Here is a 24000-nt window from a genome sequence, read left to right as displayed (position 1 = left end):
ACAGTCATTTTTGCAGCTAAAAATGGCTATTTTTGGAAATTCAAAATGGCGGACCATGGAGAAGAGCCCTCTTTTCATGTATGAAAAGTGCAATTTTTCCAGTCATAATGAATACTTAGAATTTGATGCTGATGGTAAGTATTCATGAAAAAGGTAACATTAGTGAATGGGTAGCATGAATTCTGGAAATAAACATCTAAAAATCTCACACAGTGTCCCTTTAAGAAAATAATGTCCTTTTTCCACTCTCCCAAAAGATACCAATCCACTGAGTAAATAAGGGAACCCTGAAATCTCTGTCAAATATTCTAATAGTCATTGACTTTATTTATTCTGTATGGACATGCTTCAATTTGCCTGGCCCAAGCCATCCGTAACCTTCCGCTCAGTTGTCATTTGTGGAGAGTCAGGCTAATGCTTTACACTTACAGCAGACTAAACACTGGGCCTCTTGGCACAGAGTAAGCCATTTTTCTTAGATATACTGTATCTGTAATTGAGGCTCACCTAGTCAAATCTTAATTGCAGGAACCTCTATCCGTTTGACTTGTCATAATTACATTACTGATATCTTGAATCACAGCTCCATCTACCCTTAACTAGTCGGATGACAACTGGTCAGAAAGGCACAGCCGACATCTAGAATGTCGATTAATCTGGATGGTTAGCTTTAAAATGTTCAAGGGCTTTCTGTGCGCCATATGTTGGGTAAAGCCCTTTCCTCTTTTCCTGGTGAACCAGTAGCCTGTTTGTGTAGCCCAGCCCCCGCCCTGGGCGTCAACACATAGCTTCTGGTTCACCAGGAAACTTTCCTCTAGCTGTGGTATGTGATGGCATGGCACAGTATACAGTGAAACAAATGCAATGTTACTTCAACACTCATAGAGGTAATCTGGGACCTAATACAATGTGGAAGATAAAAAAATCAAAATTTGAGGCACTCCAGTCCTTAATAAAACGAAAAAAGCCTTTATTAAATTATGATGAAGGCAGTGTCAAAGCGCATAAGTACGTAGCGTTTTAATTTTAGTAAGGAGTGCCTCAAAAGTTGTTTTTTATTTTTTTCATGGAAGTTTGGAGGCCCAGGTTTTTTTTAAGGCCAACCTTTTTACTAGACTTGGCCACAGCGCCCCCACAATCTATTAGATTTTAAAGGGGCTCTATGTAGGATTAACAGTTTAATTAATCACTGTCCCGAGTCAGCCAATGCTTATATGAGTCACTAGTAAGTGAACGATGACTCACAACCACTTTCAATGTCCGCTGTCAGAAAACCCCACATGAAACTTTAGTGAGAGCGGTCCGCTACGAGTGTCGTGGGAAACACTTCACATACAAAACATCACTTTACATACTGTATTCAGATTTGTATCAACTGGCATTCCGTGATGATAAACACTCTCACAGCGAGTTTAATTAATTAGACAGCATGTTTTCATGACTAGATTTTGAGACAGGCACTCCTCGAGGACCGCGCAAACTACATCATTGTGCCCCTTTAAATAAACTGTTGTAAACTGTTGTAAAATAAAGTGCACTATAAGCACAGCAATGTTTTACTGTGTGGGCACAGTCCCCCGGATCCACTGGCTGTCACCATCCGAAAGAGAGGCTCGATGATCAAAGCTGTGGTGGTGACTGATGACGTGAGCCAGATGTGTCTTCCCATCGCCCACACCTTTCAGACGGCACTGATGGTGGCACTGATAAGGCTGCTGTAACTAGGGCGGGGGATTTCATACTGCGCAGTCACAATACATTCGAGTTAGAATTTTCCAGAATGCATTGTAATTTCGCAGTGCGCATGCAGCACGCTGCACAGATCTGCACAGTCTGCACCATTACAAACGAGCCCTCTGATGGGGCACAGTTTGCTGTAAAGTTTGATCTCAGTATTTCTTCAAGGAAGGCCTGGACTGTAAAAAAAAGTTCCTGCTTTCATTCATTCTGCATTCTTATAATCGTTATGGCCCAATCACAAACTGCTGTGTGAGCCAGATGTGTCTTCCCTTCGCCCACACCGTTCAGACGGCACTGATGGTGGCACTGATAAGGCTGCTGTAACTGGGGCGGGGGATTTCATGAGCCTATAGCTCCTTTCATTAGGACTTGAAGCCATTTCTATCTGAGTAATTTAATATATTTCCGCGTTCCCCACATACTTTCCAAACAGGAAAGAAAACACACTCAATACTAAATAAACTCACATTTGTCATCAATACACACATTGATGACAACTAGGTGATGGAATGTTGTACAAGGTGACACTGTCTATTGTTCTATCTGCATCTTGGAAAGAAAGACAGACAACTTGCTTTCAGTTCATCAGTTCATGGTCAAGTAAAAGCGTTGAAGTGGAGCACACTATGGGGTGCTGTTGGGCACGTTTCGAGGTATTTGGGGGCCCTAGACGTAGGACTTGGGGCCTCTATTCTTCTAGGGGAGGGGGCCCTCAACAAGGGTTTTGATGGCAATGTCATCACACTTTTTGGTCACTGAATTTAGAGAGGTTTTGCCTCACTTACAAAGTTGTGTCATTGCATTGGAATTTGAATACAAGTACATAACCAAATATTACCGGGGGGGGGGGGGGGGGGGACTTTCAGCTGGGGGCCCTAGGCAATCACGTGGGTGCTATGTCTTCTTCATCTTCTGTAGGGTCTCTTCCATTTTCTCATCATGGGTTATCAGTAAGACAAGGAAAATCATAGCCGATCCCTAACATCCAGCACATCATCTAATTAACCTCCTCCCTTCAGGCAAGAGATGGAAGCATCACAGCATATACATCCAGATTTAAAAACAGCACATACCCACTGACTATCAGACACCTTAACCTACCATAATTTCCCACTCTGTATGCACTTTAACCTTAATGCACTTTATTATCTCAGCATGGGGTACGTCAGGGGGGGGATTTTATCTCCAGCCTTATTTAATACCTATATGGATGACCTGTCCAGACAGCTGGGGACATGCCAAACAGGTTGTATGATTGGAGAATTGTTGATTAATCACTTCTCATATGCAGATGACCTAACCATTCTATCACCAAGTAGGAGTGGGTTCCAACAGCTCCTTAATATCTGTTCCGATTATGGGGTAGAACTTGATATTAAATATAATGCAAAGAAAAGTGTGGTTAAAAGATGATTTGAACATTAAATTCCCTTCTTTCTATCTATCTGGAGAAGAGCTGGGAGTAGCTAATACCACAAAATATCTGGGGCACATCCTAACAGATACACTGGAGGATGATGCTGCCATGAGCAGACAGAGGAGAGTGTTATATGTCCAAGCCAACCTGCTGGCTAGAAAATTCCATCACTGCACTACAGATGTAAAAGTCAATCTGTTTCGAACTTACTGCTCCCCTCTTTACACAGCTCCACTCTGGGTCAGGTACAAGAAGGAGAGCCTACTCAAGCTAAAAGTAGCTTATAATGACTGTCTCAGGATTGTCCTGAAGAAACCAAGGAGTGCCAGGGCTAGCCAGCTGCTCTGCAGGCTGGGTTTAACTACTTTCATGGCTTTGGTGAGAAATCTCACTTTTAAGTTTATGAACAGGCTGGACCGATCCATGAATGAGCTTATTGTTCAGATAGTAGATCCAAGTCGTAGCTCAGTGAGGTACATGTCTAAAATATGGGAACATTGGTATGTGTGCCTCCACTAGCTTTCTTCTTTTGTTGTTGTATCAAATGTATATATGAATGTGTGATGTAGTTTTTTATTGATCTGTGTAATGTATTGTCTCCTGTGGGCCTCAAGCCTGTAATTAAGTTTATATATATATGGGTGGTTGACGTTTAAAGGCGTAAACCCAAAAAAAAAAAAAAGTTTTTCCAATTCCTGAAAAAAATGATGGAAAAAATTGAAAAAAAAAGAAAAAAATAAAGCACTTAGTGGTCCGTGGAATTTCGCCTAATTTTTGCCATTTTTGGGAAAATGTGTCAACACATTGCAAAGGCATGTCACACCGCAGGAAAATGAAGTCAAACCACAGGAAATTCACTGCATTATGGCCATTTTAATCATTTTGTATTCATGACTGACATCTGAGCTCATGCTAACTTGATAATGATATTGTGTTTAATCTTAATATGTGTTTTCATTTATAAAAATAACTTTTTTTCCTTCTATAAGAGCAGTCACACCACAGGACACCATAAAATGAACCTAAGCATTGCGTGACAGAAACATTGCAATATGAAGACATAACTGAGGTACTGACTGGTTAGGAGCCAGTCGTTAAGACCCTTGTAGTTGGCCTTGCAGCTGCCCATTCACAAACACTGACATACATGTCACCCCACAGGACGCAATTTGTGTTACGAAATTGTACTTGTAGTTAATATTACTGTCTTGAGTTTTTTCACATTCACATATCTTAATATAAAGTTAATATTTATGCAATCATGCCAAATGTTTCATACATTATTCAAAATGTTGTTGGTTAATTTATATATATATATTATATTCCAGGTTTCATTAATGGTACAGTCACACCACAGGATATTTGACATATAAACTTTTACATAAATCTTACCAAAATGTTTCTTCTCACCTAAGACTAATATGAAACATAATGTACCACATCTTCTTTCATTGACATTTGTTTTTAAAGGAAAAATAACAGTTTTGTAGGTTTTTAAGCAATGTTACGAAAAAAAATCAAGGCGTCACGTCTCCCACCCATATACATAATCTGTAGCCTACTACTGTGTAATGTCTGCTGGGAACCTCTCTGTTTACTGTTTGTGTCTACCCATAGTTATATATATTATGTGCTTTGCAGCTGTGTGTCTTGTCCATTGTTTGTATTTGTTTTGTTTTTGATGTTGGGGGATATGCTACCAAAAATTTCTATCAACTTGTTGACATGGCAAATAAACTCTTGAACTTGAACTTGAACTTGACACACTTAGCACATTGCCGCCTTGTGTGCTGTGTCAAACGTGAAATTAGAAGGGGAAAGAAGGATGCTGCAGCTGCTACTATAGCTTCCTCAATCTTATCACACACTCTCATCTTAGGCCACAAGTGTATGTACAGCCCAGTGTCAAAGTTGTCAACAGTGTCAAAAGAGTACATGCCGCCCACACACAGACATATGCATGCACGCGCGCACACACACACACATACACACGCACACACACACACACACTTACACACACACACACACACACACACACACACACACACACACACACACACACACACACACACACACACACACACACGCACACACACAGTAGAGTTGGAGGAAAGTCCTCTTTTACTGGTAGTCATGAACAAGTTTCCCCTTCCCCCAAGAGTTTACAGAAACCTCCTTTCTTTCGCATATTCAAAAGCAAGACATATGAATAGGGTTTTGTCATGTTCATGTTTACGTGCTATTCAAACCAGGTATAATGGGATGTAGTGGAAAGTGTTAAACTCAAAACATGTGAACAGCAGAAAGCATGTGAACAGCAGAAAGACATGTCTAACAGTGCGTGCTTACAGTAACGTAAAGCACACAACGGGTGCAGGCCTCAAAAAAGTAAAACAGCAAAGAACAGAGGAAAATCTGCAATGCTCCGAGGAATGGTCATGAGGGGTCAAAGTTCAATGACTTTTTAGAAAATTAACAAGACCTTTTCTAGGATAAAGCTTGACCTCAGTATAATGAGGTAAAGTGTGACCTCACTAAAGTTTGGTGACGTAAAGTTTGACTAGAGATGATTGATCAGGTAGAGGCATTTCATAAGGAGTTCATGTCCCTTTAGGACATTAGGAGATGATAAGAGCGAATACAGATCAGGTCTTACCGTGGCGCAAGTGGTAGGGCATTGCCCTGCTAGACCGCTGGTTCGATTCCGGCCTGGATCCTTTGCCAACTCTTCCCCGTCTCTCTCTCTCCATTCGCTTCCAGTCTACCACTTAACTGTCCTAAGGCAAAAAGGCCAAAAAATATTTTAAGAAAGAATGAATACAGATCATTTAGTAGATTGACCTTGTTGCACATCCCATTTTGTTGCATCAGTGACCTGTGGTATGATTAACTTGGTTAAAATATTGAAAATCTTTGGCTTGACCTCACTACCGTACAACTGGGTAAAGTTTGACCTCACAATGATGGGGTGAAGTTTGACCAAACTTTGGCCCTGTTTGAGATCCCGCATGCTGCACAAGTCTGCACAGTGCACATGCACACTACACAGTCACAATGCATTTAGGTTAGAATTTTCCAGAATGCATTATCATTTCGCAGTGTGCATGCACGCTGCACAGATCTGTTTCGACCTGATGAAGACCTGGTGAGGTCGAAACATGTCGGCTTTTTAATGTAACCCCAGCCCAGTACCATTAAAGGCTTTTTAATGTAACTTCCTGTTTGGACACCTTATTTTGGAGTGCCTGGATGAACTCTTCTCTCTACATGAACTGATCCCCGATATCCAAGAGCACCCAACAAACTCAAAGGAACACACTGAAGACTGCTTGAGCTTCCAGCCACCTGTGTGCTTTTCTCGTTTTTTTTATTTTGTTGCATTGGTAGCCTGTGGTATGATTATCTTGGTTAAAATATTGAACATCTTTGGCTTGATCTCACTACCGTACTGTACTGTACAACTGGGTAAAGTTTGACCTCACAATGATGGGGTGAAGTTTGACCTCACAATGATGGGGTGAAGTTTGACCAAACTTTGGCCCTGTTTGAGATCCCGCATGCTGCACAAGTCTGCACAGTGCACATGCACACTACACAGTCACAATGCATTTGGGTTAGAATTTACAATGCATTGTAATTTCAATGCATGCACACTGCAAGGATCTGCACACCCTGCACCATCATGAACGAGCCCTCTGATGGGGCACAGTTTGACCTCAAAATTTGATCTCAGTATTTCTTCAAGGAAGGCCTGGACTATAAAAAGTTCCTGCTTTCATTCATTCTGCATTCTCATTGTCGTTATTGCCCAATCACAAACTGCTGTGTGTCCTGTGTGTCTTGAATAAAACACCAAGATCAAAACACACACACACACACAGACACATAGGCGCGCGCGCGCACACGCACACACAAAAACACACACACGCATACACGCACGCACGCACGCATGCGCGCGCACACACACACACACACACACACACACACAATTTGCACGGCTGCAGGTGGAGTTTGCCTATGTCCAAGGTAAGTAGCCGATTATTTAGGCCTATAATACACTGCTTACACACTCAGGAAAGCGTCACTCTTCACTGACTAAATATGAGCTTTATTACACCATATTGGGACATTACAAACATTATTCCAAACAAATTACAATTTGAACATTGCACTAAGGGGTTGCAGTAGAGAGTGAAAAACGACATTTCTAACAAGCGCCTATATTTTTTTATTTTTTTCACAGAAAAGAGGAGTAGATTATCTTCCTTGAAAGCTTGACTTTCCAAATGACAGTTGGTTGGCAGCATACTGTGTCTACGTGTATCATTCTCTTTCTAGAAAGGTGCTACAGTAGTCATTTGAGTACAATGCAAACCTGAAAAACCGAGAACTCTCCACGAATTATAGTCTTGGTAAAGTAAAACTGAGAACAAGAAGTGCTTTGGTTTCTGTAGAAACTTTCACCTCATTTGAAGGGGAGTGTTAGAACGCTATATAAAAAAATGAGTTGTCACACAGCGTATTTGGAACATTTTGAGTTTTTATAGTTTCTGTATATTCCTGCCAGTGTGTGTGTGTGTGTGTGTGTGTGTGTGTGTGTGTGTGTGTGTGTGTGTGTGTGTGTGTGTGTGTGTGTGTGTGTGAGAGAGAGAGAGAGAGAGAGAGAGAGAGCACATCAGCTACTGGCTGGGTGTGTATGTTAATAATGGTCAAATAGCCTATTTAATTCCAATATCAGCAAATAATTTGAGTGTGTGTCGTCAGAATTTACACATGGAATGTTAGAAGTGTTGGGGGACGAATAACTTCTCGTTTGGTCCTTGGTCAGTCAGATTGCTGGAAAAGACTTCATTGATATACAGTGGTATCTTCACACAGGTGAGGAAAGTGACTATTAAGTTTCATTTACCCAAGTATTGAAATTGATCAGCTTTGAATACTTTGTACTTTTTAAGTAGTGGCTAAAATGTTTATTTTTACTTGTAGGCTACTTGAGTACATTTTGAGCCAAGGACTTCACTCAATTACACTGGAACTTGGCCTGAGTAGGCTACTGAGTAAAAAATAGACTGATAGAGACAAAATGGCATGCAAAATAACAAAATAATGATCTGACGGAAATTCAAAATAATGCAGGATTGCACACAGAATTTCCACTATTTTAGGCTAGGCCTACTGCCCCTACCTTGGATCACTGCATTGGATGATGGCTGCTTAAAGCGAGAGATGTTATGGAGGACATATTCAGGAAGAAATTATTCTCAAGAGGAAAGATAATTAAAAGTAACAAATACTTTTACTCAAGTTACATTTTAAGTGAAGTACTGTTTATTTTTACTTGAGTAGATTTGTAGGTAGGCTACTTTCAGTTTGACTTGAGTAGGAGGATTTAGGTGAAGTAAATGTACTTTTACTCGAGTACAATTTTCTGTACTCTATGCACCTCTATCTGCACATGAAGAATAACAAACCACACCCAAACACCAAACGTGTCGTGATAAATAGCCTACAGTGAGATTAAGATGATGTATCTCATGCAGTAGCCTAATGGACCTACCAGTAAGTTGATTTGGGGTGCCTCGCTATTTTTATTATGAAGAACAGAAACTTTCGTTATTGCGTGTATGCTTTAATTTTAAACTCACAGATCTGGAACAAAACTGGACAGCTCTTGTGGAACTAACCAGAAGACCAGCAAAGGAAATTACCTTCTGTTGATTCATCACTCATCACGATGATTCGACGGTTTTGGGAAAACTGGTGACACAGCCAGACAGACTTTCATGTTCTGATTCAGGTTTACTCTCACAAATTCTGCTCCGACATCTGGTACCACAGCTGTAGGCTACATAGTGTGTAGTCTATGCCTAGTAGGCTACAATTACGCAGTAGCCTAATTATTATAGGCTAGTATGTTGAATAAACCACGACATTTTTACCAACTATGTTAATCAGACGTCAAATGTAGTCGTCTCGGGGTAGAAATTGAATCATAGAGAAGCGTTTTCCATCAAAACATGTAAAGGGTTTTAATCGAAAACTGGACGGACCGCTGTGCTGAACTACAAATTTCCCTTTTGCAGCACGTGAATGTAACTTTTGGCACGCGCTCAGCGGAGCTCAGATATGTCTATCGGGCTGGAGGTGAGCAGTGAATGAGTTGCGCTTGACTGTCGTCAATATGGGTCTCAAAGATGGGACCATCTGCCTTCTCATGGTTGGTAAGTATCTGTTTGGTATTTTTTTAATACACAAAGTGTCCGCGCAAATAGCCTAAGGCAGATGTGAGTAATGTCCGAGTTTGTATGGGCATTGCGCAAGCTAACAGAGCGCTACCGAACAGTGTTGGGTTTGGGGGGCATCCAAGTTATTCATTTGGTCGTGCTGGAGTTGCTCTGACACAAATGCGTTAACCTGTTAATGCAGTGAGGAGTTGAAATAGTTCTATAACTGAAATCGCAATAGCCTACTACTAAATCGCAAGACCCGGCGTTGCCCTGATGTCATTCGTGGTTACTGTGATGGTCAGGAAAGTCGACAGGGCGACAAAGGGGTTAGTTGTCCTGGTCCCAGGGAGAGAGGAGCTCCTCAGTGTGTAGGGCAGGGGCAGGGGCTGACTTTGTGCTGGGCTCAGTGAAGGTTGTCAGTGACCTGATGGCATAAAAGATAGTGTTTACAATGCCACCCTGCTAGAGACCTGGTGGTATGCCTGTTAACATGGGTGGCACTATTTCGCTCTGCCAGCATCAGCGTGTCACAGAACCCTAACAGTCCTCACATTTCTGCAGATTTGTAAGAAAGCCTATATCTTTTTATAGGATACATTGTGATTCTGCACCTGACTAAAGGAGGTATGTGTGAGATTTGATTGAAATCCAATAGATTCCAATAGATTCCAATAGATATCATGATTTCCTTCAGTAGTCGCAGTACATGTTGACAACATGCATATTCCTTTTAGGTGAAATTCAGCTTTCCAATGTTGATGTTCAGCCCCAAACCATGTCAGTCCCACTAACATGCTTGATTTTACAGACCGTTGGTGCGTCTCTGAAGTTATCAAGTAGTGACACTGTGAAGTGGTGACACTGAAGAAGGCTCTTGCAGCCGAAACGCCTGTCATATCAGTCCCTGCAATGTTTCAATAAAGAGAAAAGAACAAGAAAGAAGAGAAAACTGAGTGCGATCCATTTCCCAACTATAAATCACTTTTTACCACTATGCATTATTGCCATCATCTCAAGCAAATTTGTTTATCTTGGCCTTATCAGAGACAAACAGAGTAAGATTATGGGTTGTGAGAACCATGTTGTGTAGTCTTATGGCACCAAGATAAACAAATCTGCTTGATGTCAAGCATGGCGGTAAAAAGTGATTTGTACAAAGAAAAGTTACCGGTCTGTAAAATCAAGCATGGTAGTGGGACTGACATGTTTTGGGGCTGCTTGAATAATGTCAGTATTGGAAAGCGGAATTTCACCAAAATAAACATGCATGTCAACATGTACTGTGACTACTGAAGCAGATAATGATTTTCTCTGTGGGGTTTTAACATAGGGTGTACTCACTTTTGTGAGGTACATTTTGAGACATTAATGGCTGTATTTCAAATAATTTTGAGTGAACAATAAATTGAAGTGGCTGTACAAGTTGTTACGTGTACGCTGGGTACTGTTCATTGTCAAAGTGAAAGTTCTGAAATGTTTTCTGATGAAGAGATATACTTACAAATCTGCAGAAATGTGAGGGGTGTACTCATTTCTGTGACATACTTTACATCATGCTTATATTTAATTAGTTCTCTCTCTCTCTCTCTCTTTCTCTCTTTCTCTCTTTCTCTCTCTCTCTCTCTCTCTCTCTCCCCTCCCCCAGGTTCACTGGCAGTTGTGTGGCTACCCTCAGTTATCGCAGATGGTAGGACTTATCTGATTTTTCCTTTTTGAATAACATACTTGCCTATATACGAGCATCATACTACTGTAAGTTGAGTGCACCATTTTGCCAATGATGTACATTTGCAGTATTTCTACAGCACAGTACTTGTTCATAACGCATGTGGATTTTGCTTTGTTTCAGTGTGCAACTGGAGCCACATACCTCCATGCCCGTCATCCTCAGGTAAGTAAGGATCACGCTCTGACTTGTGATATACAGTATTTGTCCTTATTTTCTTTGCTTTGCTTTCATTACATCACCCCTCAGTTGTGTGTTGTTTTTTTCCTCTGTCCGTCTGTCTGTCTGTTGTTCTGTCTGTCTGACAAAATCTTTTATTGAATTAATTAAAACATTTAGATAGAAGACTGGCAGTGATTCCCAGATAACCCCTTTAACTTTTGAGAATAAATAATAAATAATTATATGTGGTCAAGGGCATCGTTTGTTTAGGTTGTGTCTCTAACAAATGCACCAAATGGACCATTTTTTAACGTGCAACAACAGTTTGTGAAGTGTCTGTGCAGGTTCTTCTTTCATCCAGGTTAACCAAATAGTTAAACTGTATGCGGCTGGACTTAGAGTTTTCTTATTAGTTCTTATATATATTGTTCATTTTCCCCTTACTACCAGTCCAGTGGCTTACAGCCTAAACTCTTCAGATAACGACAAAGGGGTATTTCCACACGCTTCTGATTTGTCATCTAGTGCAGTGGTTCCCAACCTATGGGTCGGGACCCACCTTATGGGTCGCCAAAGATCCACAGGGGGTCGCGGAGCCCTCTTGATTTTAAGGGGTTTCATTTTAAATATATATAGCCCATGTTGAATAAAAGACAAAGCATTTAACTAATAAATGCATTGAAGCAACAAATTGTAAGTGCTACATTAAACATTTATTCTATATTTGACCAAAGAGGAATTGAGGAATAAAATAACTAAAATTAATTTTAGTGAAACCGAGGGCATCTTGTGACTCCGTCTCGTGCGGGCGCTCGCGTGGTTGGGTCACCAAAGCTTACAATAGTAAAAACATGGGTCCCTTAAGAAAAAGGTTGGGAACCACTGATCTAGTGCATCGATGGGAGACAGACAGGACATTTTAACTGGAGATAAGACACTGGAGCAGCACAGATGCTTCTATTCTATTCGATTCTATTCTTCTTGTACCCTCTTTGTGCAGATGGGGTCGCCGGCGGGCCTATTCACTATTTCCTGAAAATACTCAACTACTCTACATCACAACAACATTGCTGTGACATTACCGAGAGATTATAATTTTGGTGACAGTAAGGTTATAACAAGCTCTGGGCAAAGGTTTAACTCGCGCAGCACTATGACTCTCTGTAATATCATAGCAATGTTGTTATGATGTAGTTAAGCATTTTCAGCAAGTGAATAGGGTCGCCGGCGACCCCAGCTGCAGTAAGAGGCTACTTAAGTGTACATGGATCGGGATCCAGGGCACATGGATGATTTCGATGGCTCCAGAAGAAGAAATAAGTGCATCGGCGCTGCTCTCCTCCTCAGATAATGGTTTTATGGAGACATTGGGGAGTAAAGTGCAGATATGCACCTGCTCTCCGCTGATACATAAACACACTCTGAGGAAGCAGAACTACACTTGTGTTGTTTACTTGCCGTCAAGATAATAATATTCAGAAGTAATGGACAAATTGTACCCTGTAGGCTGCAAACCTTTTTTTCCGTTATGTCACGCCAGGGCTGTTTTTTTTTTTTTGGTGGGTGGGGGAGGCGGGGTTGAGGTTTGCAAACAAATGTTGTTTTTGCAAACCAAAATGAACTACATGTTGTGATGCAGTTGTTTTTGACCTAATGTACAACAAAATGTTTTTTTTTGGGTTTTTTTGTTGAAACTCTTCTATCATCAATCTTATGTGATGCTTTACCAATATGGAAAACACTCCAGGACTTTTGACGCATATACAGAATGTTCTTGTTTTTCTAATTCTTTCCTATTTATTTGTGTTGTTGTGCATTTTTCTTCGCAGGTGTTGCTGATGAGTTAGACTGCTTCCGCCCTTTTGATAAACACCAGGACTGGCGATGTGTGTGGGAGGGAAGGAGGAACTACAACAGCTCTATTTTCACATTACTCATTGAGTAAGTTCACTAATCTTGTTCAGCCAGCATTGATCAGATACATACAAGTAAACTACAAAAGCAAACAGTGCCAATTTTACTGGTAAAATTAAGGAAAGTCATATGTATGTACTAAGCTTCTGGTTACAGTTCATCACTGCTTTCATGCTTTTGAAATGATCATTTTTCATTAACCCCTTAGCGCAGCACCTGTTATAACCTTACTGTCGCCAAAATTGTAATGTCTATGTCTTAATCTGTTACTTAAGGCTCTCGGCACTGTCATAGCAATGTTGTTATGATGTAGTTGAGTATTTTCAGCAAATAGTGAATAGGCCCGCCGGCGACCCCATCTGCAGTAAGAGGCTACGTCAACATGACATGTATTGCATGAGTATTCTTCACATTGTCCTGGTGGTTTTATTTTCAGGCAGCCACCATCAAGGATTGCAGGGGCAACCTGCAAACCGTACCGCATGACAAGGGCGTCATACGTGAGCATTGCGAAGCCACCACCGAAGCCTAAAGGCAACATGATGGCGTATGTTGCTGGCAAGACTGACAGTGGAGAAGACTGCACCATGGCAAACTTCACAGGATCCCCAGCACACATGAGTAAGATGACCAAAACAAAAACATTGTCAATATACCCTACAATATCAGCATGATGTATGAAATACATCCCTAACTCCACAACATCCACTCAATACATATTTCTTGAAAGAAAAGCATCAACACTTTTGGTTGAAGTAAAACTTTTTTAAAAGTAAAACGTTTTTTAGCATCTTAATTTACAAAAATAAACATCACAGTCATTCTTTATTACCATGCAACATCTTGGTCATGTCATTCTGGCTATAAGAAACTTACAATAGGGACGCTTTCTTATGGAGTTACTAATGTCAAGAGCTGAGTAGCCTTGATTTTCTTGAGTGTGTCAGGTAGCTTATTAGTCATGCAATTCATCGGCTCTTCTTTCCCTTTTTAAAAAAAGATATATTTATAAGCTTTTTGGGCCTTTATTTCGGATAGGACAGTGAAGGTGTGACAAGAAGCGAGAGTGGAGAGAGATGGGGTAGGGTTGGGAAATGACCCCGGCAGGACTCCAACCGGGTTCCCCATGGGCATGCAAGCCCAAGTGTGAGGGGCGTAGTGCGCTGCACCACATCACCCCCCTTCTTTCCCTTTTTCTTACAGTAATGAAGTGTTCTTGATGTTTTACAGTTCGCTGCAGTGTTCTCGGTCATGTAGAGCTGAAACGTGAGTTTGGACAGCTGCATGTGAATGCATCCTGGGATGTTGGAAGCGATATCACAAAGTACATGGTAAACTACCGAGAGAATGCCATGGACAACTCTGGAAATACATTGTGGATGAAGGTGCGTAGACCAAAACGAGTAATGATAGTAGTGTTGTGAAGGCTCAGTGGCATGGGCCGCTGTACCATTATGACAGCCTGACCCGAGGTCGTTTCCTGATCTCCTTTCTCACTCACCTCACTCAATTCCTCTCACTATCCTTTCTGAATCATAAGGTGCGAAAGTCATAAAATGTACTGTGCATATCTAAAAAAAAAAAAAAGAAGAGTAACGGTAGCGAGTGCATTCATGCATCGCATACTTAATTTATGGATTTCAGTTGGCTGATATACCTCCCCCACTTTGCCTGTAATAAGGCTTCTGTTATGCAAAGGGTTACTTACTTACTTTCAATCTTGTGGTGTACACACTACTGTATGTGATCCTCAGTTGAAGACAACCGGGCTTTATGCTTCACCGGACATGTTTGGTAATGTTTGAGTCAGAGTCTACTCCTCTCTTTAGAGATGAGCTTGATCATTATCGTCACACCTCTATCACTTACCACCACCTTTTCTGCTCAATATGTAATTTCAGACAATGATCCACTGAGAGCAATCGTAGGAAAATATGTCACTTTTTTAGGCATTGAATGAGGTGTCTTTCTTTTTCTTATATCTTAACTACACAGTAGAAAATGAATATTTAGGCCATCTTAATTTCACCTGGTTGGATTGTAACTTTGACCTTGACATTGCCCTTGAACTCGCCCTTGATCTCTCGTGCTTGAAGCACTTGGTTACAGGCCCAAGTCATTTATCAACATCAACTAGCTTCAGTGGGTTCAGCCGTGGGGGCTAAGCAGATGGCCTTTAGTTCCAATGGTTGCAGGTTCAAATCCCACCCTTCCACTCCACGACATGGCTGAGATGCCCTTGAGCACAGTAACCTACCCCCTAACCCCATACTGCTCCAGGGACTGTAACCCATGTCCTGTAAACAAGTGTAAGTCATTTTTGATAAGAAACATCAGTGAAGTGTAGTACAATGTAATATAATGGGTTCACCAATTACATGATGGAAATAATCGCTTCTGACCACACATAGCTTTTAGCCCCATGCACACAGCCCTAAATGGCACACAGTCCTCTCCTAACCTCTCTAGAATGGTGTTAGTCTGCAGAATTCTCACACTACACAAATTCTCACACTTGCCCTTGTACTTATGGTGTCTCTGACTTGCATTTCCTGTTCCATGTTTTCTTTCTGTTTTGACTTTTGAAGATGGCGAATTATATTTTGTTAGACTCTTGGTGACAACCAAAACACTAGATTTCATTATTGTTAACAAATTCAAATGAAAAGAATGAACCTCACCTAGCAAAATAATATCTTTCACCACAGTACGCTATTGTTTAGACCAGATCTGACCCTGCCTTGCTGCTGGCCTTACAGGGTGAAGATTGTGTGAGTGGAGTGAACTGCTGTTTACTTGTGCTAAATGAAGAAGTCAAAGTCCAGGAAGTGCATCAGCGTGTCAGTGAGGGATGACGGCCATAAGGGCCAGATGGAGTTCAGTAGCCAATCTAACAGCTCTAATAAAGCAGAACTTAAAAACCTCATATCTCACGAGATATGAAGCCATACTTGTTGTTTTATATATATATTTGTAGGAGGAGTCGCAAAACAGACACGTTCACGTTGTGAAGGGCCTCAACTCATCTGTCTCCTATCAAGTTCAAGTGCAGTGTGTTAGCACATCGAAATGCCCTCAGTGTGCTAAGAGCCAAGTCTTCATTGTGCCCCAAGGTTAGTAGTGTGGTAGGGGGAAGTAAGCTTTACAACGAATGAAGTAACAACAACAGTTGTAGTAACAACAGTTACAATTGATCATGTGGTCACTGCATCACCACTTTCAATGTAAAACAAGTCTGCAACATTACGTATGGTAACATAATGTTCTTAGACTAGAACGTACAAGTACAATGTAAGTGCATAATAATAAGTGAATAATAGTGAACACATAATGTTGTTACATGTTGATAAACAAAGGTCAAGTGTTTACAAAAACTAGTAATGCATCGAGTGCACACATGTGATATTCCTAAAGAAATGCATTGCCCTTCCACAATAACACGTGTAATATTGATTGTCATTCCTATCTATTCACCAGAATCCTGTTCGACTGGTCATTTATTGTTCTACGTATGTTCTAAATATGTAGCATACTTGTATGTCTGTGCATCCATACTCAGTAAGTAAATGATGTTATTATCAACAGAGCTGTACAGAGAGCCCATCATTAAACACGTTGGCCTTGCACCTCACCAGGGACGAAGGAAAGTGACCATAACATGGGAGGTAAGCCTGCTATTCGCTGCTCAAACACGGTCCAGTTGGCCTTGTCCGTGATTCAAACGGCTAAGGCGCTGTACTGCTGTGCTCGGGACATGAATTCGATTCCGGCCCGAGGTTACTTCCCACTCCTCACCTATGGCTCTCTCCCACTCTTCGCTGTGCTATCCTTATAAAGGCAAAAAGTCGCCCACTCAAAAAAAATTCTAGTCATGCACTTGGATGTGCTGGCCCGGGCCCACCCATACTTACAATTATGCTGCTCAAACATTCAAGTCAAGTCAAGTCGGTTTTATTGTCAATTTCTTTACATGCACTGGTCATACAAATTTCTTACTTTCCCATGCAGACATAGACATAGACTTAAAGTGTGGACATAGACAATTAGACATAGACAGTACACATACATTACACCTGGAGTACCTATACAATAACCTTACAGAACAGCTGCTGCTGACTGTACACACGTTCCAACGTTGTTTCCAACGTTGTTTCACACGATAGACGTTCACAAAGACACATTTTACAACAAATAAACTGTGCAAGTTCGGGAGAGGTAAGGAGCCGCTGCAGACTACATGCTCCGCTTCCTGTGTGACATTCGTGACTCAAGTCAGTCTGACCAAGCCTACATATGGCATCATACTACTTAGTCTATGATCATATCTTGAGGTGAGCGTTTATTCCTGAAAGTAACTCCTGCACGTTCATACTGTAGCGAAAGTGGCCTTGAGCAAGGCATCCGGACAGGGAGGCAGAGACATCCTACCTAGTAGAAAAGCAGAAGGAAGAGCTGTCTGGGCCTTGCATTTCGTTTTGCGACTTTCTCGTGCCAGTTCATCTGCCTCCCATCCCACCCACATATTAGCCTGACTAACGCGACTGCAAGTCTCTTCAAGACTTTAGTCTAGTGGCCAGGCAAACCATCTAGTACATCAACATCAACATTTCTCCAAGGAGGGATACAAAGGGTGTGTCTAGCTCACATTCATGAAATGCCTCCATAGGCTAGTGTTTGAAGCATAATTCAATTAGAATACTCATTCACCTGTTAACTGAACTGCTGCGCCTTTATCTTAAACTTAAACACTCCCCATTGGAAATGCTCAAAATTGATTGATTCCCTTTTTCTGGCAAGCTTGAAATGTTGTTGTTGTTTTTTCTGGCCAGAGTAAATTCTCGAAGAGACTTGAAGTCACAATAGGCGGGCTACCTCCACATTGCTCTTGGACCTACACTCTATACCGAAATAACTTCGAGTCACTCTGGATATGAATTTCACTTACACATAAGGGAGTCTAAAAGAATGCCACTGAAACATAAACATATAACACCTTAACCCCTTAAGACATGCTTTATAAATTTGTTGTTACCAGTATGGTAATGACCAAGTCATAGTGCATTGCTAAAGGGCCTGTGTTGTGTCATAGTATTGTAGTGCTATGGTAGTTAAATTTCAAATACTATTACAGCGTGCCACTGGAAGTATGGCGTGCTTCAAGGGGCTACATTGGCTCTCTAAATACTCTTATATTTTTTTCCTTTCCTTTTGCCTCTGCCATGTGCACCTTAAAAAATACTAGTGTAAATGAACCTTAACACTTTCAGAGTTGAAATGAACTCCCTTTCAGATAGCACCCCCCATCCTTCTGAATACCATCCCCCTGGATAGCACCCCGGCTAAAATAGTGTTAGCCTACTTTTAATGTTTGTTAATGTAGCATTTCAGAGTTAATTCTACTCAATATTGTGTAAATATTAGAGATGCACCGGATCCTGATTTTTAGGATCCTGCCGGATACCGGATCAACTGCTTAAGATCCTGCCGGATCCGGAACCGGATACCGGATCCTACGAAAGGGTTGAAACACATAGTCTACTCGCACACGTGGGCCCTTTTTATTACGTTGGCGCACACTATTTTTTAGACTCATTGGCTTACTGACAAACTGCCTGCAATGGCCACTTCCAAAGGGCTTTCACTCCATGCAGTGATTGGGGTTGTGAAAGACTGACTGAAAAGCCTAGGCTACGTAAAAACTAGAGATGCACCAGATCCTGATTTTTAGGTAACTGCCGGATACCGGATCCACTGCTTAAGATCCTGCCGGATCCTGTAAAAAACCCTATTATCCTGCCTTTTCCGGATCCGGAAACGGATCCGGTGCATCTCTAGTAAATATTAAGAGCTGTTGAGTTGAAATGACACTGGCCACCTGTAGAATTTTACACTGTATTATAACTGTTATAACTCCACTGTTTGGCAATTTGACTCTCCATAGTGTTGTACAGGGTTGGACTGGGACCAGAAAAAGGCATTTTTTGCGGCCCACTCTCAGTTGTGGGCCAGTCTCTAAGACAATACAAAAGAAAACGGCATTGACTTTTGAGGACTGTTGGCCCACCGGGAAATGCCCTGTATGCCAGATTACCAGTCCATGCCCGGTATTGTGAATAATACTCTATTTGGATTAATGTAAGCGTACTCTCACAACCCATGTGTTTTACTGTGTAGTCTCCATCACCTGTGGGTGTGAGTGAGCATCACGTGAGGGTGAAGAAGGCATCGAAGGAGTTTGATGAAACCTTCAAGACTGACGGTGGAGACTCGTCCATCACTCTCCTGCTCTCCCATTCTGCCTACGAAGTCTCCCTGCACTCCAGCAACAACGTCTCTCAGACCAACTCCACCCCGTCCTGGGCCATCGCTGCATCCCTACAAGAGATGAGTAAGGGCCTTTCCCATTTGTATTTTTCTACCCCTACCCCTACCCCTTACCCCTCCAAACGGAGTCTGCCTGTCCGAACCCCTCCTTTTTGAAGGCTACAAAGCCCTCCCCCTTACCCCTACCCCTCTGCCTTAACGACTATTGGTATACCCCTACCCCTACACAAAACGGAGGGGGAGGGGTAAGGGGTAGGGCCAAGGGGTAAATTGAGATTGGGCCTAAGTGTGCGTGTGTGTGTGTGTGTGTGTGACAATGCAGACCATGAGTGTACCCTGCATGTTGGGCGTAAGGGGTACAAACCTAGGCTGGGCAAAGCCGACTGTTGGCTCCGTCAAACAGTCTGGCGAGAGCTAAGAGGAATCCGTTTCCACGGAGGGAGATGGTCTGATCTTACTCTACCATGTAAATTCATTGGAGTTTCAAATTAAAATGAAAACTCTTGTGCTTTTCTCAAAGTAGCGTCCCTGTGCACAACCACTGTCCAGGTGCTGGTGATGTGCAGTAAGAGGAGTCCAAGTAAATGAAGGATGAATCACCGCACACTGGTATTCTTTGCTGGTAGTTTATTTGGTGAACAACCCATTTCACTGTTGCTTCATCAGGTTCACTCTCTCACTCATATTGTGCTTTATTAGCATGACTGTTACGATATAGTGTCGCAAAAGTGTAACGAAGGCTAACTAGCAGAGTTGGCGTGAAACGTTGGTAAAACCTCCCTCCGATAGCCTCATACAGTCTCGTGCCGTTGGGCCCAGCGGTATCGTACTGTGTCTCCCATTGCCGCACCGTTGTAGTTGACGAGGTTGCACGTTCGATCACCGAGGGGGGTGAACAGGTGCAAGAGGACCTCCGTCGCAAAAGCATACAAATAACAAGACAAAAGTGTGAATAGCGTTACTTTAACCAATCAGCAACGGACTTCGCGGGTGAGTTCTGCGTCACCACTCTAAACTGTTTTCTGATTGGCTAAACAAAAAAATGCCTTTTTCTGGTCCCAGTCCAACCCTGTGCAACACTATGGAAAGTCAAATTGCCAAACAGTGGAGTTATAACAGTTATAATACAGTGTAAAATTCTACAGGTGGCCAGTGTCATTTCAACTCAACAGCTCTTAATATTTACACAATATTGAGTAGAATTAACTCTGAAATGCTACATTGACCAAACATTAAAAGTAGGCTAACACTATTTTAGCCGGGGTGCTATCCAGGGGGATGGTATTCAGAAGGATGGGGGGTGCTATCTGAAAGGGAGTTCATTTCAACTCTGAAAGTGTTAAGGTTCATTTACACTAATATTTTTTACTGTGCACATGGCAGAGGCAAAAGGAAAGGAAAAAAATATAAGAATATTTAGAGAGCCAATGTAGCCCCTTGATGCAGGGTGCACCTGAGCGAACCGAGCTTGGAGGCTTTTTCCAGACGATGTGCAGAGCCAAGATCTTTGGGTGGAGAGTACATAGGATGGCGTCGCCAGGATAGTAGAAACCAGGGAGCCGAGACTCTGCATCAGTGTTTGTGTCTCTGTGTGTATGATGCTATGAGTGTCTCCGCTTTTAGCCAAATGGGTACGCATCAGGCAGTAGTGCTGTAGTGGGTGTGTATTTGTGTGTGCAAGGATAGATTACTGCACAGGCCTACTGGGCCCAAGCCCAAGGGCCAAGGGGCCCTGAAGTCCAAGCCTCTATATTTCCATTCTCACACTGCATTCAATATTGCGCTTTTAACAACTGTATTTCCTGATTTTCTCAGGGGGACAACCTCCCAAATCCTCAGCAACATAGGGTCTTCAGTTTCCGCCTTAAAACCCTGAATTTTTTTAGAAGCTATCAACACCCATTTAGGGGGGGGCTTTCTTGCTGTCTGGCCCAGGGACCCATGGAGTCATAATCTGTCCCCACAGACACACGCCACACACAGTAGTACTGTAGTTTGTGTCTGTTTGTTTGCGTGTTGCTATGAGTATGCCCACCGTTGGATACGCCACACACAGTAGTCCTGTAGTGTGTCTCTGTTTGTGTGTGCGGCGCAGCAGGCAGTAGAGTAGTACTATAACGTACATGCACGTGCAGCAGGCTAGTGGCTTCCTTCCTTCCTCTTCGCAGTGCTTGGGCCCCAGAGAGATGGGAGGGGGAAAACAGTGTACAGTAGGTATTCTCTTGGGCACCTTGGGGTTGCACAGTTGGTGCATGTTGGTGAGTGTTTGTAGCGGGGTTTTTTTTAGTGGTGGTCTGTTGTGTGTGTGTGTGTGTGTGTGTTATGTGCATGTCTGTGTGTTTGTCTGCATGAAACTGTGGCTGTGTCTGTCATCATTGCTGCCTACAGTGAGTGAGTGAGTGTGAAAGGGTGAATGTAAGGCATGCAATTTAACCCATTTAAAACTAAGGCACCTCAAAAAAGCCTGCTGAATGCCATGAATGCATTTAAAAGCTATGACTCTCATCGTGCATTCGAATGTATTCACTCAGCCCCACATATCCACATTTTTAATAATATTAATAAAAAAAACCTCAAATCTCAAGAGCCTGAACGCAGGGTCCATGCAGCTCCAGACACCTGGGTTAATGCTGTGTATACGCAGCATCAGGCTTAAATGGGTTAAAGCACTTTGAGGGCTTGAAGTGGAAGAGCACTACGTATATAAATGCAGCCCGTTTACCATTTACAAGTAGGGCTGGGCAATATGACGATATATATCGTTATCGTGATATAAAAGTGTATATCGTGACCTTTCTCCTTTATCGTTTATATCGTGATAGTCATTTTATCAATTTTATACAATTGAATATAATTTAATTACATTTCATGTTGTCACAATACACACTATAAGTTAATGTAACTGTAAAAATAAGAATAAAAAGATCAATTTTAAAGAAAGGTTGTTTTGCGACATAAAAAAATAAAGAGCAAATAAAGAGAATGACTGAAAACGATTGTAATTGTGCTATATCGTGATATATATCGGTATCGTGATACAAAGTAATCCATATCGTGATATTGTTTTTTTTCGCCCGTTTACCATTTACCAGCATGGTGCAGTCAACAGAACATGGTGCAAAACCAGTGTCTCCTCCTGTAAACATAAATTATTCCCTTTGCAGAGTGCGATGGAGCCTTCAGCGTGGCATTCATCAACAACGGCAGCTTCAGCCTCTCCTGGAGCGGTCTGCTTGCGGTGGACCACGAGTGCTACACACTGGAATGGTTCCTCAAAGAGGACAACAGCACTGCCTGGTTCCAATCCTTCTCCTCCTATGAGAACCACACCACCATCGACATTGAGGAAGGTACCACATCGCTGCCTTCCACTACTCTCCAGTCAAAGCATCCTGTACAAGTATAGCAACTACTCTCATTCAAAAACAAACAACTTAGGTCAGTTAACATATCGTCCAATGTACAGAGAAATGGAAGCATTGGGCAGTTAGGGTGTCAGGCTTGTAGCTCAAAAGTTGACGGTTTCTTAGTATTTTAATCCCAGAATGTATGCCGCCCATTTAAAAAAGTTATCAGTTTCATGTATATTTACCACCATCATCAACTTCTAAGTATTCATTATGACTGTACTTACTTCACCTATAGCCTAGTAAGTATTCATTAATCAAAAGATCAAATTTCTGAATGGGTAGCATTTTGAAGATAAAGCACTGTCAGGAAAATTAAATCAAATTTCACTCTCTGGTTCGTCTCTCCCTTTACTGTCATTTTTATTATTTTAGAATACGTGACATCCGGCCAGTTACATTTCCTATCTTCCACTTTAAAATTCATCATCTGTGATTGATAAAAGTCTCCGGGTGTTTCCTGTTATTAGATTTAGTGTTTAAGGAGTGAACATGTTTTTATTCAGTGTAACTTTAAGGAGTTAGACCTTCTTTCCTTAAATTGTCTGGTTACATGTTTGAAGTTATACAGAACTACCCACAAAACATTTTTCCTTTAGTGATGATAAAAACAAAGTATGAAACGTTTCTAATGATATTCACAAGCACTAAACTGACAAACTTTACCAGCGAATAAACATCCGATATACTGTATACTCTACCTTTAAAAAGGTTTTACTACAGCTCTCTAGCCTACACGAGCTACATGCCCTAATAATGTACATGAGTGTATGACAATTTGGCTTGGGTGGAACTCATTTTGATTCTCCGTCTGCTGTTCCCTGTCAGGTACACTCTCGGCCACAACTCTCTACCCCTACAAGAGATATGTCTTCCTCCTGCACGCGAAGCAGGACAAGGACGACACCTGCAACCTCAAGCAGATCAACGCCAGTGATATCACCTGCGGATGGGCCGAGGCGTATCTACAGGAAGGAAGTGAGTAGCATTCTGGGAACCGTCTTAACAACACTCAGCACATTCATCTGCTATCAGTTCAGTTCAGTAGTTTTTATTTGTCCCAGTATGGGCAATGCTATGGCA

At 41.8% G+C, this 24000-nt stretch overlaps 1 protein-coding gene across 1 annotated transcript in view; it reads left to right on the top strand.

The window, feature by feature from the left end:
* Positions 1 to 9040: 9040 nt before the first annotated feature.
* Positions 9041 to 24000, top strand: part of LOC134458156 (uncharacterized) — a 28919-nt gene continuing 13959 nt past the window's right edge. The window contains exons 1-11 of the mRNA XM_063210310.1: positions 9041 to 9378; positions 11030 to 11071; positions 11234 to 11275; positions 13102 to 13213; positions 13623 to 13807; positions 14417 to 14571; positions 16164 to 16299; positions 16772 to 16851; positions 19361 to 19574; positions 22675 to 22860; positions 23746 to 23895. Of these exons, the coding sequence (XP_063066380.1) occupies positions 9339 to 9378; positions 11030 to 11071; positions 11234 to 11275; positions 13102 to 13213; positions 13623 to 13807; positions 14417 to 14571; positions 16164 to 16299; positions 16772 to 16851; positions 19361 to 19574; positions 22675 to 22860; positions 23746 to 23895 (1342 nt within the window). The 5' untranslated portion in view covers positions 9041 to 9338. The remainder of the gene's footprint in view (positions 9379 to 11029; positions 11072 to 11233; positions 11276 to 13101; positions 13214 to 13622; positions 13808 to 14416; positions 14572 to 16163; positions 16300 to 16771; positions 16852 to 19360; positions 19575 to 22674; positions 22861 to 23745; positions 23896 to 24000) is intronic.

Source organism: Engraulis encrasicolus, chromosome 11 (genome assembly GCF_034702125.1).
Source record: "Engraulis encrasicolus isolate BLACKSEA-1 chromosome 11, IST_EnEncr_1.0, whole genome shotgun sequence".
Taxonomy (NCBI): domain Eukaryota; kingdom Metazoa; phylum Chordata; class Actinopteri; order Clupeiformes; family Engraulidae; genus Engraulis; species Engraulis encrasicolus.
Note: the sequence above shows the minus strand (reverse complement) of the source record. Positions and strands in the feature narration are given on the sequence as shown.